This window comes from Manihot esculenta, chromosome 12 (genome assembly GCF_001659605.2).
Source record: "Manihot esculenta cultivar AM560-2 chromosome 12, M.esculenta_v8, whole genome shotgun sequence".
NCBI classification, from domain to species: domain Eukaryota; kingdom Viridiplantae; phylum Streptophyta; class Magnoliopsida; order Malpighiales; family Euphorbiaceae; genus Manihot; species Manihot esculenta.
The window spans coordinates 31,345,524-31,362,149 of record NC_035172.2 but is presented as its reverse complement, the minus strand read 5'-3'; the positions used below and the strand labels follow the sequence as shown (position 1 = coordinate 31,362,149).

Below are 16,626 nucleotides of genomic sequence, written 5' to 3'. Positions count from 1 at the left end.
CCATTTGTCACTCCACTTCTTGCCTTTCTCAACTTATTTCACACTTAGATTACCTAAACCAACCTTGTTTATTACCCTTAAATTAAACAAATTTCTCATTTTCACAAGATAAATGACTCAATATTATGTTTAAAATTTTGATTTAGACATTACCCGTTATGCAACTCGATTCAAATCAAAAAAATCAATTAAATTGAATTAATTTAAAATTTTAGTTCAGTTTTTAATCTTTTTAACTTGACTTTTATTTTTTTTAATTTTTATTTTTAAAAATTTTAATTATTTCATTTTGGTTTGATTTTATTAGAAAAATAATAAAATCAAACCGAACTGATTAATAACAATAGTATAATATTTTTAATAATATAAAAAAATTAGACCATAATTACAATTAAAGTACTTTAATAAATTTTATAATATTAAAAATAAACATAAAAAATAAAAAATTCACTAAAAATCCAATCAAATCGAATTAAATCAGTTTAATTTTTACGTTGCTATCAGAAATTTTGTTGGTATTCAATGTTAATGCAAAATGTATAGCATTGTAAGAAAAAATAAAATAGGACACAAGATCCAAAATCTGGACTGTGAATGGCATCTTATTAGGTAAGATAAGAATATTTCTGATGTGAACAAAATAAATAGTGAATCCCTGCCCCAGTCTTATGAATTATATGTACAGCAGAATATGTTCTTTTACTTCTCAGAGTTTTTTTTTTTTTTTTTTTTCCTTTTTCATTTCTCATTTCTCTGTAATGTCTATTTTATTTTCCTTTTCTTTTCCATCCTCTTATATACTTCATCATTCATTTTTACCCTAAAACAATCTACTAACATAAATTTAGGGATGTCTAATATAGTTTGATCCGGTAATTAAATATATATATAACTCACTCGATGGATTAGAGATTTGAATTTTAATTTTTTAATAAAAAATAAATAAAATAAAAAAATTATTATTTAATTTTTATAATATAAAAAACGTAGTTATTTTATTAATTTTAAAAATATATTTTAATAATATTTTAAAAAGTTTTCTGATTAGTCACTTATTTAATTTTATTAGTTATCTATTAATTAATTAGTAAATATTTTATAAAATTAAAAAATTAATTAATAAATATTTTAATATTTCATAAATTAATTAGTTAAACACGATTAAAATAAATTGAGTTAATAATTACTAAATTTTTTAAAATTTTAAAAATATTTTAATATATTTTTTAAAATTAAGTGGTTACAGAATGAATTTTTTTTTTTAGACTTTTAATTATGTCAAATTGCTTGTGAGTTTTGATCAAAATTTTTTAATTTTTAATTTTAAGAGTGACCTAGACTAATCATAAATTTGAGTATCAAAATATTTTTATTGAATGATTATATGACAAAATATTATATCATTGTATACCCAAAATTCACTATTAATATTTCTTTATCTAGCTGAATAAAGATTTATAAACTAAAAAAAACTTGAATTCTATTGAAGGAGGACTTATTTATTTGGGGTGGGCATTCGATCGGTTCGATTTAAAATTAAATTAAATTAAATAAATTAAAAATTAAAATTTTAATATTTATAAAAATCAAACCGAATTAATTTTAATTAAAAATCAAATCAAACTGAACCGATCTGATTCGATTCGGTTTAATCGGTTTAAATTTTTAATAAATTTTTATTTTTTTACAGTATTTTAAAATTTAATTAAAATATTTTAACTTAATATGATATAATCTCACGGTATTATTGAATATACTATTATCACTAATCGATTCGATTTAATTTTTTTTGGATTAAAACTGAATTAAACCAAAATAATTAAAATTTTTAAAATTAAAAATTAAACTGAACTAAAATTTTAAATTAATTCAAACCGAAAAAACTGATTAATTTTTTCATTTTGAATCGAATACGCCTCATTATACATAAAATATTATAATGTGATTTTGTTAGAATTAAAAATTTTAAAATAAAGAAAATGTTAGCACTCCGAGATTTAGCCTGGTGAAAAGTGTATCCTTGTAGCCTTATGAGGTCAAAGATTCGACTCCCCACCCCTATTTCAGAAAATAAATAAATAAATAAAGAAAATGTTAATTAAGCTATCATGATGATTAATGGAAGAGAGAGAATAATTAAGCAAACTTTTCTCCCACAAGGATAATTGTAAATGCATAGACATAAAAAGCAGTAAAAGTCCATAAAAACACAAGGCAAGGCAAGGGGGGTGATGTGGTGTTACTGTTACATTGTAATGTGAATTGAAAATCAGAATTTATGATGATCATCATCATACATTAAATTATTTTAAATTATTTTTTAAACTCAAATATAATACTAATCTACTATTTTTTTAAACAATATTAATATTTAGAGTGAATTTTAAAAAATAATTAATAAAATAAATATTTATAAAAAAATTTTATATTTTTAGTTTTGTAGGGGTCTAAATCAAAACAGACGCAACGGCCATAATCACTTAAAAATTTGTTAAATAATTAAGAAATTCTACTTAACTTAGCCATTCGCTCTCACAAAATGACGTTCAAAAGGCACATATTCTCGATCAAACAAAGTGCAACACAACACTATTTATAGAAAATAACTTTCTAAACTTTTCATTGACTAAAAGAAAATAATATAAGAGACATTTTTTACGGAACTCTTCCCACAGTATTCTAATAGTGTTCTCTTTTTAGCCCATGCTAGACCGATGAAACTCTCTAGAACTCTTTTTTAAGGAATTCTGTGTGTTAAACTTTTAAATTATTATTAGTTTTATTCTAAAATTTATTGACATGAAAAGTAATATGGCAATTTTGTTAATTTTTAACGGTATAACTAACCGTAAGATACAATTAAAACAATTTTAAAAGTTTATATTTTAATTGATAAAAAAATAAATATAGAGTGTAATTGCTATAAAATTAAAAGTATATATTTTTTTTATTATTAACTCTAAAATAAAATATATTGATAGAAGAATGATAATTTTATTTAATTTTTTAATAATAGTATAATGGGTAAATTTAAATTGAAAAATTAAATTTAATATTTTTAAGGATCCATTTTATAATTCAAAGATAAATTTAATTTTTTAATCATTTATAGAAAATAAAAAGGAGCATAATTTTACAAATTTCTTCCCACTTTCTGCTGTGATGTATCTTTAAAATTTGAGATAAAATATTTTTATTTTCTTTTTATTTTTTTATATAAATTATTTAATATTTAAAATTTATTAGTTTAAATTCACACTAAATAAAATTATTAAGGAGATAAAAGGTTATTATTTAAATTTTAAACTTGCTTCATATTTAAAATTTAAATTCGAAGGAAATGGATTTATTCTATTTTATTTTAACTCTTAAAGATAAATATTTTATTTTTTAAATAAATTTATTTAATGTAAATTTAGATTAATGAAATTAGTAGATTTTAAATATTATATGTTTTTTTTATAAAAAATATATAGAGAGAGGAATATATGGACCCGCCCTTGAGATGTATCATCCATGGAAAACCAGAAGGACCCACAAAACGAAGGGGAGGGATTAAAAATAAAAGGTTAAGGGTAATAGAGAGGAGAGGGGGGCCAAAACCAAACATTAAGAAGCCTTAGAAAGTATATTGATGATGGTGGTGATATCACACGTGACTATAATTGCAGGCAGGAGCGTCTTCACGTGTGAACCTCTGGACCACTCTTCCTCTTCAGCCAGTCTGTTATTTATTTTATTATTATTATATAAAATAATAAATAAATAAATAAAAGAAAAAGCAAAGAAAAGAAATGAAATGAAAGCAAAGGAAAAGGACGCTCCTCCTCTATCCAAAGTTGCATTATAAAAAAATCTCCTGATGTGATTTATTTATTATTTATTATAAAAAAAATTAGTAAAAATATTTTAATTTATTTTTTAAAATAGAACAATTAATTAATAAATTTATTATTTATTATTTTTATTTTATTTTTTAAAGTTTTTTATTTACAGTCAGATTGCAAGCTGTTATTGCATATGCTTAGGAGTTGGGAACCTTTGACTCTGAACTCAGACTGCTAAAACCAAGATGGTCAATTAGCTTTTGCTTTGACTGAGGCTGTGGGATTTCTATTTATTTATTTTGTCATTCTATAATCTTGCATGCAAACGAGGTTGTAAAGACAGGATTTGTTGGGCAAAATCTTGTTTCCTAAGTCTGTCTAAGCTTAACCTTGTTGGCTTTTATGTTCCAAGATATTATGACTTTTTTTTAAAAAAATTCTCTTTATTACAAAAATTTTATTTTTTTTATGTCTTTTCTAGGTTTAGTAACTAACTCACTTTTTAGACTTTATTCATGAAATTTCTCATAAAATAATTCCCATGCTTTATATCAAGGTAACTGTGATTTATGAGAAATAAATTCATCAATTTAAATGTTGATTCCTACCCACCAATAAAATGAAGCTCATGTTTTTCAACTGAAAGCTAATGATTTATATAAACATTTATTTTAATAATTTAAAAATAAATAAATAAAAATTATAATACGGTAAAATATAATTAAAATAAATAATATTATATATCAGACATGTGAAGTGATAGAACAAGAAAGCCCATGTTTGATGTGGATGCATTCAAACGGGCCCAGTCTATGTTATGGGCCCATAAAATTAGGGAGCTGTCAGCGTAAAATGGTCAATTTTTTTTTTAAAAAAAAAGGTAATAAATTCGTCTAAAATCAAATCCATCAGCTTGGATATAAATTCAGACAATTCAAATTTGAACAATTTTTTCTTTTAATTTTAATTCAAATAAAATTAATTTTATTTTAATTTTGAAAGAGATCATTTTTAAAATTTTAAAGTTTGAATTATTAGTCGGAATTAATTTAAAAAATATATATAATAGTAAATATAATATGTTCATCCCACCAAAATATCTGTTATGTAGTTGAGGTGAAGTGGGACGCGAGTTTGTTGGGATATTATAATGGGAAGGTACAAGGCTGCCTTTGCTATGAAACCCGTACATATAGGTCATGTCCATGTCAGCAGGATTCCAGCCAAGCAAATTGTCTGGCATTTTTTTTTTAATTTTTTTAAATTATAATGTTACCTATAGTAATTATAATATTAATATTTTAATTAACATAAAAATTAAAAAAAATACATAGAATTGTAAATGATTTTAGAAATTGGAGTCCGTATTAATGAAAGACTATAACAAAATCATAATAATTATATTAGGCGGTAAAATTTCTTCGACCAAAGAATATTAGTTTAATATTTAGAGTTATTAGCGGTAATAAAATTTTATTATTAGCGATTATAATAAAATTATATATGCATCAATATATTTAGTCTGATTGTAGATATATCATTAATAGATATCAAATTCTGTTCCTCCGATCTCTTGAAATTTTAAAATAATAAATTATTCCATCCGGTGCCACCCCCATCATCCGGTCCAGCTACCATTAAACGTTAGTTGGCAAAACATTAAGGGGATGGAGCTGAAGTGTCTCTACCAGAACCAAGGATATGTGGGAACGCTTGTTTGATGAACGCTATAAAGAAGATAATTATAATTCATACAGACAAGGGTGGCTCCATATATGCCCATGCCAGTATTCTTGCAAGACATTTGCTTCTGATAGTTAATCAGTAACCTGTCTGAATCAAAAGAAACGGGGTTCATTAATTATTCTTCAACTGAATATTTTCTTCCTTCAGGACATGGCTTCTCCTGTCATGAAAGGCAGGTTACAGCAAGCAAAAGGCCGTGGTCGACAACGATCAATCTCAATTCAGGGTGTTCCTCATGATGCTGTTCCTGGTACTAATCCTGTGAAATCTTGAACAGGATTTCCTCGTCAACCGGATTGGCACGCTTCCTTTTCTTATATATTTTACGTTGTTTGTGCAGATGAAAGGGAAGAATTTGTTTAATTTGCTGGTGTTCTCGCATGTGTTTGTTGATTCCAGAGTTGAAGAAAATCTGCATGCGCAAGTTAGAGCAAGGTTTTCTTACCACCTGAAACGTAGTTGACGTCTTTCTGCTTGCATTATTGTGTGATGCTCTTAGGCTTTGCCTCAAATTTCCACTGCCTAAGGGTGGACAGTGATGAAGCAGAGCCACCCTGTGCTCGAAAAGGAACTTCTTGATTCCTTTGTTGATGTAGACAAACGTAAGATTTTCTTATTTCTTGGTTTTTGAATTTGTTTTTAGATGTAACCATCTAAGCAGATTCAAAGAAAATGCATAAACTAAAATTCTAGGAACTTGTGGAAATTTGGTGTTTGCAGCAAAGTATCACATGCTTCAAGAGAAGGCTCTTGTTCATATATGCAGAGATGATTGCAGAACAATTGGACGACATGATAAAGATTTCAGAAAGACTCAAGCACCTTGCCCTTATTCAGCATGCAACAGACTAGGATTTCTGATCCGCCATTTCGCAGGTTGCAGGTGGAGAATATCTGAAGGTTGCGTTCATTGCAAGAGAATGTGCAGCTGTTAGAGCTAGGCTCTCGTCTCTGCGCTGATTCCAACATGTGCAGAGCTCCTCATAGGTGCATGTAGGCCTTCAGTTACAGTAGTTGGTTTTGATCCTGAGTGTTCTGCATTTGAGACTTCAACTAAAAAGCTTAAGCAAATTTTGTTATTTTTAGGAATTTCTAGATGAGGATCAGGACGCAAAGCAAGAAGGATAAGATCAAGCGGCGAGTACTAGTGACAAAGAACTTTGAACAAAGAGAATTGGGAGTCTCCACTCTTTTCATCTGCAGTTTCTTGATAAAAAAAAAAAAAAAAACAGCAAAATGTTTTTCCATAAATAATTTGGTTTTATTTGCCTATTTTTCCTAGAATATTAGAGCTTTGCACTGAATCTTGCCACCGACACTCCCTGTATTAGAAAAGTTTTGTTGGCAGATGCATATGAAACTTGAAGTAGCAAATCCCAATTAAGAGGAGGAAATAGTGCCACTTGTGGAAAGATGTCAAGTTGAAATGCTGGTAGCTGGTAGCTGGTGGCTGGTGGACCTCTTGCTGATGAATATACCTGGGTGATATTTTTGTTGAGAAGTATTTGAGAAGGTCAGCTTCATTCATTTAATGATGTTGACCCACAGTTGCAACACCCAACACTCGGAAACAGAATAGCTAATATCCTATGGTTTTCTCACTTTTCCTTCATTTTCTCTGCAGCCAAACAAAGGGCTTTAGTGGCTTAGGCTACTTAACCAAGAATTAGATTTTAAGCAAGAGGAATTGTTGAGTGAAATGGGCTTATGTATTTCTTATTTATTTGGGGAAGAACCATTTTAAATTTCATCACATCTATGAGCTACACAACAAAAGCAATTCATTATATTGGCAAATGAAAAAAACTAAAACCAAAGACTCTCCAAAGCCAATTCACTACACAACAAAAGCAATTCAGTTTACACTTTATCAAGATTTTTTTAATCATTCATGTAAAACATGCATTCATCTGTTCCTATGATCTAATAATAAAATAACAATAGCAAATTGTAATACAAAAAAAAAAAAAAAAACTTTTGCCCTAACCTAGTTTGATTCAATACTTCTCATATGATAAATTGAGGTTCTGAGTTCACACTTCCTCAATTTTCTATTGAAAAAAAAAAGTAATAAAAATTAAAAAGCCGCCCTCTGGCTGGGTAAAGGAAAGAATCACAGAAGCATTTTCACATTCAGTTGGTGCTCATTGGCATTTTGATTAATTGCATTCTCAAATATTGAAGGAAAAAGGTTGAAACTTTCTTGTATGTTTATGCTCTTTATTGGTTTTCCTAATATACAATTATTGGGTAAAGCCAAGTAACTGTCTGTGACAACAGACGATCAGATAGTAACAAGAAGAACTGAGTTATTATTTATTGGTAAAAATCAAACAAATGCAGACCACATTACTACGAGTAACATCTTGCAAAAGTATTTAAACATGATCTAAATGAATATCATTAGTAAATATCAAGCATTTCATTCTTTTTGCTGCTCAGATTTTGAAACCCCAATTCTCCATTTTTGCCAAAAAAACCACATCTTCTGCTGCAGGCACCAGGGGACTCTTCCTTGATTGGGCAAAGCCTTCCAACAAATTTTGTGTTGTTATTATCATACAGTAATATTTGGTCTGTGGATGGCTTTTATCTCTAAATAATTTCATACAATATATGTTTCACCTTCCCTTACAAAATAATAATTGCCTCTGTGTAAGCCTGCAGGATTTTCTAGATAATGCAGGATTAGTTCTGAGTTGCCATTTCTCCTCCATCATCCTGCTTCTTTTGACATGCTTGTTAATGGAAAGAAAAAAAAAACAGATATTCCATGCTGCTGCTTCAATACAAATGAATCTTATAACCATTTTCTATTTTGGTTATCCTCCTAAAGGTTCGTGTGTTTCATATGGACATGGTTTCAAGGAGAAGAGCTTTCCTCATCTGAACTTCTATCTTGTCTGACATTGTATCTGTTGAGGACTGGTAGCGAAGCACTCCCAGATATTCGGAAGGATCTGGCTGCGCCCACCATTGTTTTGTCCTGCATATTTCCCACTTCCTTGCACACTTGATCCAATATGGTTAGGAAATCTCTCACAATCATGAAAATCCTGAAAGGATGGGCTTCTTCTTTTGCTGCATCCCCATGAAAGTACTCTGTGACCTCCTTCACATGTGATAAGGACTTTCTTTCATCTGCCTTGATTCTAATGATTTCCTCTTCAGCCTCTCTTAGGAACAGCTTCATTGAGTTGAAAAATTTACCCTGCATATCTGGCTTCTCATATTGTAAAACCAATCTGACTTTCTCAAGGCCCTGTTCAAGCTTTGAAACATAACTGCTTAGAACATCAGAGTCCATTCCTGCTGCCTTCTTGACATTGGTGAGGTCTCTGCTCAGTCCAGACACAACCTGCAATCCTTGCTTCCTGAACTCTTCCTCCTTAAACTTAGTGTGTGTACTTTTCTGAGGATTCTCTTTTGTAGAATCATTACCTGCACCTTCGGCTCTAATGATTTCCTGGACCACAAAGTGGAGCAATGTTGTCTTCCCGTCGGTTCCCTTAATATCTACAAGTTTCAAGAGCGTCTCAAGTTTAAATGCTTTAGCATCCCCACGATTGGTGCCCACATTCATCCGGTTCCCTGTTCTGAGAACAGCTTCAAGGAGTTTGAGAAATAGCCGGCTATTTTTCAGTTCCTCGCTTGCTTCCTACAGATAAGAGCATAAGTTCCAAGGAGATAACGATAACAATAACATGAAATCATCAACATTAAACTTTTAGCTGAGTTACCTCTAGGGTTTGAAAAGATTTCCTCAAATATTTAACTTCTGCATCAAAATTGGCTCTATAGAGCATGGCTTCAACTCTTTTGAAAGCAAATGGAATATCAAGTATTGCCTTGAGAAATCTTTCTGCAGACCCTAGTTTGGAGCTATCACCACTGTATTCTCGAAGTTTTATTTCTTCCTCTTTGGTTGGAGCCATCTTTACCAAAGTTTCCAAAAGATCAGCACCTAAGCTTTCTGGGTTGGCTGTTGCACCATAAACACATCCTATGTGATGTTAGAGAACTGGAAATTGTGGAACCAAACGGAAAGTTATTTTTGCAAACATGTGTCTCGTTTATCATATACGGCACTGCAGGGATCTTGTGCTGGTACCAATGAGCAGTTACAGTGCACAAGTATAATTCAATTTGTTGAGTAAGTTTCACTGGCTCAAGTTATATGCACAACCTCTTTAGTAGGGTTATTGTGTCCACAACTCCACATGCATAAACTAGAAGAAAATGCTTGATAGAAAAATGCTAAAAGAAGTTGGCACTGGCATAATAGGACCATCTATGTTACACAGCTAATTAGTCTTTGGGTCTTGAGTTTTATTGACTGAAGGTTAACTAGGATTTGTGTAGTGACAGATATAATATCAGCATCCTGGATTCAGATATTTGTGGCTGAAATGCAACACCAGAAGGAGAGGCTTCCTCTATTTGGTACATCTCCTGTGGTTTGAGTGGCCCCCCAGCTCCATGCCCCTCATACCCAAAAGTAGTCACAAAAACCCCACCAAATCCAAAAAGGAAAAAAGAAAGAGGGTGGTGGGGGAATCCTATAGATAATTCTTATCATGTGAAGAGACGACCCTTCCCCATTAATGCGATTAAACTAGAATTATAGATGCAAGAAAAATTATTACTGCATTTTTATCCATTCATTCTTAACCATTTGGCTTGTGTTCACTACTCAAAAGCACTCCTGCTTGATGTTATGCTGTCTATTAGACATAATTAAAGATCTACTACATATGTATTTATGCCTTGTAAAATTTTAGAAAATTAATGTTAGCAGCCATATCATTTTTACATTTTTATTTTATCATTGAAGTTTAATACTTATTCCTGTTATGATTTATTTCAACAAGCCACCCATTTGGTTCTATATGAAAAAATGAAGACACTCACTAAAATGTTTGTGTCAGTTCAAGTGGCAGCATGTGTCAACAAATCCTAATAAACAAGGATCTGCAACTTTCATTGACATCATTTGCAAACATTATTTGAAATATATAAATCCAGAAATGACATATCTGGCACCTTGGCAACATTTGGTCAACGTTTACTGTTTACTTTTTGAAGCTGGCTGAAGCCTCACCCAGATTTTTTGGAATACCGCTTAAATGTTTTTCTTTAATGCCCAAGTAGAGGATATGGTAAGTAAGCTTAGTTGACAATTGAAATAAGATAGTAGATGCTTAGAACTTAAAATCCTCTTTTTGGACAGAAGTGTTTAAAATGACTTCCCCCTTTTGGTTTCAATTGACTGAAAAAAAAAATGAAGGGAACTCATTATAGGTGGAAAGAATTTTTAAAGCAAACATATGGTCCAACTACTTATCTGTTATTATTATGTGGCCAACTATCTTGTTTCTCTCAATTTTCTCTGCATAAGTAAATTGAGGAAATTAAATTATTGCAACCATCAAAGGAGAATCATGATCAGGTTTGTTATAGGGACAAGAATTCTCAATCTAGGACTATATCAGCTATGAAAGCTAGAGTATAATTTTGTAGATATCTTCAACATAAAGAAATGACTTCAAATGGTTGGAAGTTTTAAATAAAGCGTTCTGATCTTATGGGGAAATCCTTTAAAGACAATGATTGAATCAACATTGTCTGATACTATATATAGAGAAAATGGAAAGATAATTTCAACACATTCGTCCGAAAATTATATATTAATACAAATGAGATTATGCTAATGCAAGGAAGAGTTTTGGAAAATAGCATTAGACATATGGTAATTCGTTTTTTAAGGCTGTATATCCATCTGACTACTTTTTCAATAGCTTTTGAACACTTGCCAACATATTTATGGGGTCTCATTCAGATTTCTTTTCTAGAACTATCTTACTTCTTATGCTCTATCTCTGTGATGGCAATTATCTTCAAGGAAGTCTAACCAAAATGATGCATGTGGTATAATTCTGCCTAGAAATTTATTCCATTGTCTTCAATTGATAATGATGATCACTTCCAATTTAAGCCTTCAACTATAATTCCTGAATTTAAAACCTCATTCTTCCTTTTCACATTCTGGACATTAAAGATAGGCACATTTCTTTCAGCACAATTTACCACATCATACCACTCAAAATCTGATTCTTTTTAGCTGCATACAACATGATAAAATACAAGGTCTAATCCCAGCTCTAGTGACACACCCTATTGCCATGTAAACAAAAATATAGACAGAAGGTTCATAAATTAGAAATCTTTTAGCAAAATTATCTACTGTTGGTCTTGAATAGGCCGTGCCTTTCCTTTCTCTCTCTCTAGACTCTGCCTCTTTTCTTTCTGTGGATGTTTTAGGCAAGGCCCTCCATACTTCTTTTCTCTTTGATTATTATATTTTCCAAGTTAAAAAAGGAAAAGTATGTGCACTATTATTTTTATATTGCTCTTTTTTTTGGCCTTTTCTTTTAAATGGACAAGAAACTCAAGTCATTTGGAAAGAAAGAAAGAAATGAAGAAGGAAAGAAGCGGTCTGAATGGTGATATAAGACAGGAAATAGAACATTTCATACCATCTAAAAGAGCTTCAGAGACTTCATCTCGAGTCACATTCAGTGCTCTTAACAGAATAGCTATGTTCTGCGACTTCTTTGGATCCAACACCCTGTTCTCTTGCTCAACAGGAGGCAGAACCGACCTTCTCGTGGGTTCTTTTGGAATCGAATTCGTTGAATTGCAGCCAAAAAGACTCTCCATCATATCCTCATTTAATCTGCCCAAGAAATGACAAATGAAAATTGTTAATGGATAAATGATAATAAATTTGATAAATTTCTATAATGGGTAATTCTATAATTGGTATTGTCAGAATTCTACTAATTTCACGTACTGAAACGAGCTTGATTTGAGCTGGTCCCACACTGTGGCTCTGTCTGAAGTTGCCCTTACTTTGTCCCAGTGCAGGGGCTTTAACTTGGGCTTTGCTCCATCCTGCTCTTCTGCATCAGTTTTCTCTGAGAAACGGATCCCTCTATCCACTTGCTCAATAGTTGGCGTTTCAGTCTTGGAACTGGCTCTGGGGCTTCGAGTCCAGGACTGTTGCTTCGATGACACGGTGGAAGGCGTTGAGGAAACACTTGTTTTCGCTGTTTCCGATGACCCTATTTTCCTCGGAGTTAACATTGACAGCGGCTGTAAAGGAGGAGGAGGCGGCGGCGGCGGTGGGGGTGGAGGTGAAATTTTACTTGATTGCTGGTTGTGTATTGATCGAAGAAGGGCCATATTTGGTGGTGGTGGAGGTGCGGAGAATTTTGGCCTTTTGGGAAAATACAAACTCGGTTCAACATTATCAGCTCTATCTCGATGTGCTAGTGCTGGAGGTGGTGGCTGAGGAGGCGGCACCACCGGTGATGGTAATGTTTGATTACTTGAAGGTATGATCACGTGCTTCATTTCCGGTGAAGTAACTGAAGAGAATCGCGACTTGGGAGAGGTCCTTTTAGAATGAGGAACAGAACTACCATTAGCAGACTTAGCCCAATTGCCATTAATAAACGGACGCGAACCAGGAACCGGCACCGGCATGTAATAGCCGTCATCATTGCTGATGATGGAGCCCTGGGGAGTGAAAAACGCAGTCCCGTGGCTTTCCTCGTCCGACAATGAAGCCGAAGAAGATGGAGAATTCTCGTTTTCATTGTCATGTTGAGAAGGAGGCCTGGGCAATGGCGGCAGAGGCTGCAAATCAGGACTAGGCCGATACCGATCAGATCTCTTAATAGAATTCAGCTTATGATAAGGAGAAACATTAGCCTCCATTGTTGTTCCATTTACTTCACCCGATGTCCTGCCTGGCTGTACAGTGCCCATGTAAAGAACACTGGAATTGGGCACTAGAGATTCGTCTGCAAATCTCTGAGAATTGTCTCCGACGAGTTTCTGAGTCTCGCTTGGGTTCTTAACTCGGTGTCGGTATAAAAAGAATGCAAGACCCGACAGCATTCCCAGAGTGACAATACCAACTGAGATTGCAATTGCCACTTTTTTAGCCGGTTTCGCCGGCTGTGTTGCTGTTGGGATTGGAAAGGTCCCATTGACTGGCGATGCTGGTGGCGGTTGACTTCGATCCGGGTTTGGTCCAGATGGGACTTCAGGGAAAAATGGCTGGTCTGGGGAGGGAAGGACCTGGCCGTCAGCAGGTGGTGGCGGTGGTGGTGATGATGATGAATCTGTCACCGGGGGTGGAGCTGAGCTAGCTGGGAATAAAGGCTGATGAAGGATTCTTCTCTGAGTTTTGGGACCAGCAGTAAAGTGTTGAATTGCAGATGATATGGTCAATAATAACAGAATGAAAAAGAAGCTGAAATGATGATTGGTAAGAGCTTTCATGGCGAATTTTTCTGAGTTCCTCTTATTTTCCTCCTCTCTTTTTCTTTCTCTAAATTCATCTCTTTCTCTGCTCTTGTTTTTTTCCTGCAAAAATTTTCTTTCGCTCAGGAGAGAGAGAGAGAGAGGGAGCGAGAAAGTGAGTGCGTGTAGGATGGGAAGCTTCTTTTGGCTGCAAGATCTGGATGCTCCAAATGCTGACGTCATCATTCAATAGCCTCATTTTGCTTTCTCTTTTTTTTTGTCACTTTATTTTTTTAGTTAATTAAGTAATCTATCTTTGGTTTTTCTACGGGTGATTTGGAATTACACGTGGCATGAGAATTCACTTTGGTTAGGGTGAAAGGACGATGATGGTCAAAAGTTACTAGGAGCTTAAGGGTGATGTTGGTGGGGTTTTTTGTCTTTCGGTTTTCTTCTTTTGTTCTGATCGAGGAGTGAGGCTGAGGCACATTTCATTTAATTCTCCTTTTTCCTAATTGGACATTGGAGCCGTGAAGACAACGGATTGCAAAGGATCTGATATTTTTAAATATTCAATCCGACCTTTAATAGAATAAATTTAAATAATTATAATCGAATATAAGATGAATTTAAATTTGAAAAATAACATTAGATTCGAATTGAATTCGAATTTTATGTACAGGATACTCACCATTCGAATTTGTTTATATAAATAATTAATTTAATATAAAAAATATATTTTATAATAATATTTATAAATTTTTTTTATATTTTTTATTTAAAAATTTAAATTTAAATATTCTTTAAAAATATTAAATTTTTTAAATAAAAATTATTAATGAAAAATATTTTTTATATAAATTATTAATTAAAATATATAAAATTAAATCAACTTAAATTTTATTTGAATAATAATAATTAGGTTTGATATGAATTCAAATAATTTAAATTAATTTTTAATCGGGTTTGAAACGAATTTAAATATTACTATTATAAATTGGATTCGAATTCGGGTAATTTAATTTTAACGGTTATTCTATCCGTTTACGTCTCTAGTTAAGTCCGCTTTTACAGCCCACTTTTGCTCGCTCTATCTTCTACATTCACGACCACACCATCCTATATTCACCCCATTCATCGAGCTGCACGTGTCACGTCCGGAATTACGTAGAAATTATTTCCACATCATTCAATTTATTTTTTTAATTTAATATTAAATTATTAAAGTGTCTGATTTAATCTTGTGAATAAAAAATATATTACTGATTTAAATGATTTAAATTTGAATCTATATACTTCAATTTTTTATTAAAAAAATAAAAAACATTATTTTTTTATTTTTAAAAATAACATAATTAATAATTTTTTTTTTAATTTTTAGAACTAAAATTTAATTTCATTAAAATTAAAGATTTTTCATTAAAAAATATTATTAATAACAGAAAAAATAATCCAATTATTCTTTTTAACACGCAATACATGAATTTTTAAAATTTAATTTCTATAAATTTATCGCTCTCTATTAAAAGAAAAATAATATATTTTTTCTTAAGATATTACACAATTAATATATTTGTCTTTCTATTTTTGAATTTAATATTTTAGTTTCTAAAATTTAATTTTATCAAAATTTTAGAAAGAAAATTTCAAATTCAATTTCTATAAATAAATAAAAATTTTAATAAATTTAAGATTTAAATTCAGCAAATATAATTTAAATCAAAATATATAAAATTTAAATTATTAAAAATAAAAAGTTAAAATTCAATAAAAATTATTTTTATAATACCGTTTATTGTCGATAATTGCTCGCCATTTGAAAAATTCATTAAAATGTTTTTAATATTTTAAAAAGTCTACTAGTTAGTCTTTTCGTTAATTTTAGTCATTAAGCATTATAAAAAAAATTTAAAATACCTCTAATATGAAATGAATTAATTAATAATTTTTTTAATAATTTAAGAGATCAACTAATAATTTTTTCTAAATTACAGAGATTAAACAGTAAAATATTTAGTGATGAAATTAATAGAGAAACTAACTAGTAAACATTTTAAAATATTAGGGACATTTTAATATATTTTTTAAATTTAAAGGACTAAGTAGTGAATTTTTTTTATATTATATAAATTAAATAATATTTTTTTATTTTATTATTGATAAAGATATTTTTAAAATTATATTTTTTTTCTTTAATCACGTAAAAATTATTATTTAAAATTTTTTATTAAAAATTTGAAATTTTTAACGAAATTAAATTTTATAAATGAAAGTGATGATTTGTGAAAATACAAATTCATTAATTATGTTATAAACTAAAAGTAATTTTTCTAAAAATATTAAAATATACATCATTAATCCATTATAATTGTATAATTTAATTCAATAAATGAAAATTTTATTTTAATAAAAATATTTTCTATTTAGATCAAATATCAATGAATAATTATTAATTCAATAATTAAAAAGATAGTGCTCATGTAATCATATACTTTTCATAATTTCTCTCATAATTTTTAAAAATTTTATATTCAATATTTAATTATTTAGTTAATTATTTTTTATCTAATAATTGAATAAATCAAATTTTATTAATTGGTATATTAATTACAATTTCAATATAAAATATTATTTCTAATAATTATTTTATTTATAATCATAGTTTTTATTAAAATAAGAATACTTTTTGTAAATAAAATGATTATATATTTTAATTTACATTTTAGTTAACTAGTAATAG

General features: G+C 30.2%; 1 protein-coding gene and 1 long non-coding RNA gene across 5 annotated transcripts; one reads left to right on the top strand and one right to left on the bottom strand.

The window, feature by feature from the left end:
- The first annotated feature begins 5,438 nt into the window (after positions 1-5,438).
- LOC110628115 lies at positions 5,439-7,462 on the top strand. Of its 3 annotated transcripts, none has more exons than XR_002489962.2 (4): positions 5,439-5,823; positions 5,914-6,175; positions 6,294-6,566; positions 6,660-7,462. It is a non-coding gene; the product is annotated as an uncharacterized LOC110628115 (long non-coding RNA). The 3 variants fall into 3 exon arrangements; XR_002489961.2 differs by having other exon boundaries at positions 5,440-5,823; positions 6,294-6,560; XR_006347982.1 differs by having other exon boundaries at positions 5,446-5,823; positions 6,294-7,462.
- A 398-nt stretch (positions 7,463-7,860) lies between these two features.
- LOC110628114 (formin-like protein 6) lies at positions 7,861-14,115 on the bottom strand. 2 transcript variants are annotated; one of them, XM_021774614.2, is made up of 4 exons: positions 12,427-14,115; positions 12,110-12,309; positions 9,314-9,576; positions 7,861-9,231 (listed from the first exon to the last, which is right to left on the bottom strand). In XM_021774614.2, exons 1-4 carry the CDS (start codon positions 13,923-13,925, stop codon positions 8,437-8,439), a joined length of 2,757 nt encoding a protein of 918 aa, XP_021630306.1. In that variant the 5' UTR covers positions 13,926-14,115; the 3' UTR covers positions 7,861-8,436. The 2 variants fall into 2 exon arrangements, with proteins under 2 accessions (XP_021630306.1, XP_021630307.1); XM_021774615.2 differs by having other exon boundaries at positions 9,314-9,555; positions 12,427-14,110.
- Between the last annotated feature and the right edge of the window lie 2,511 nt (positions 14,116-16,626).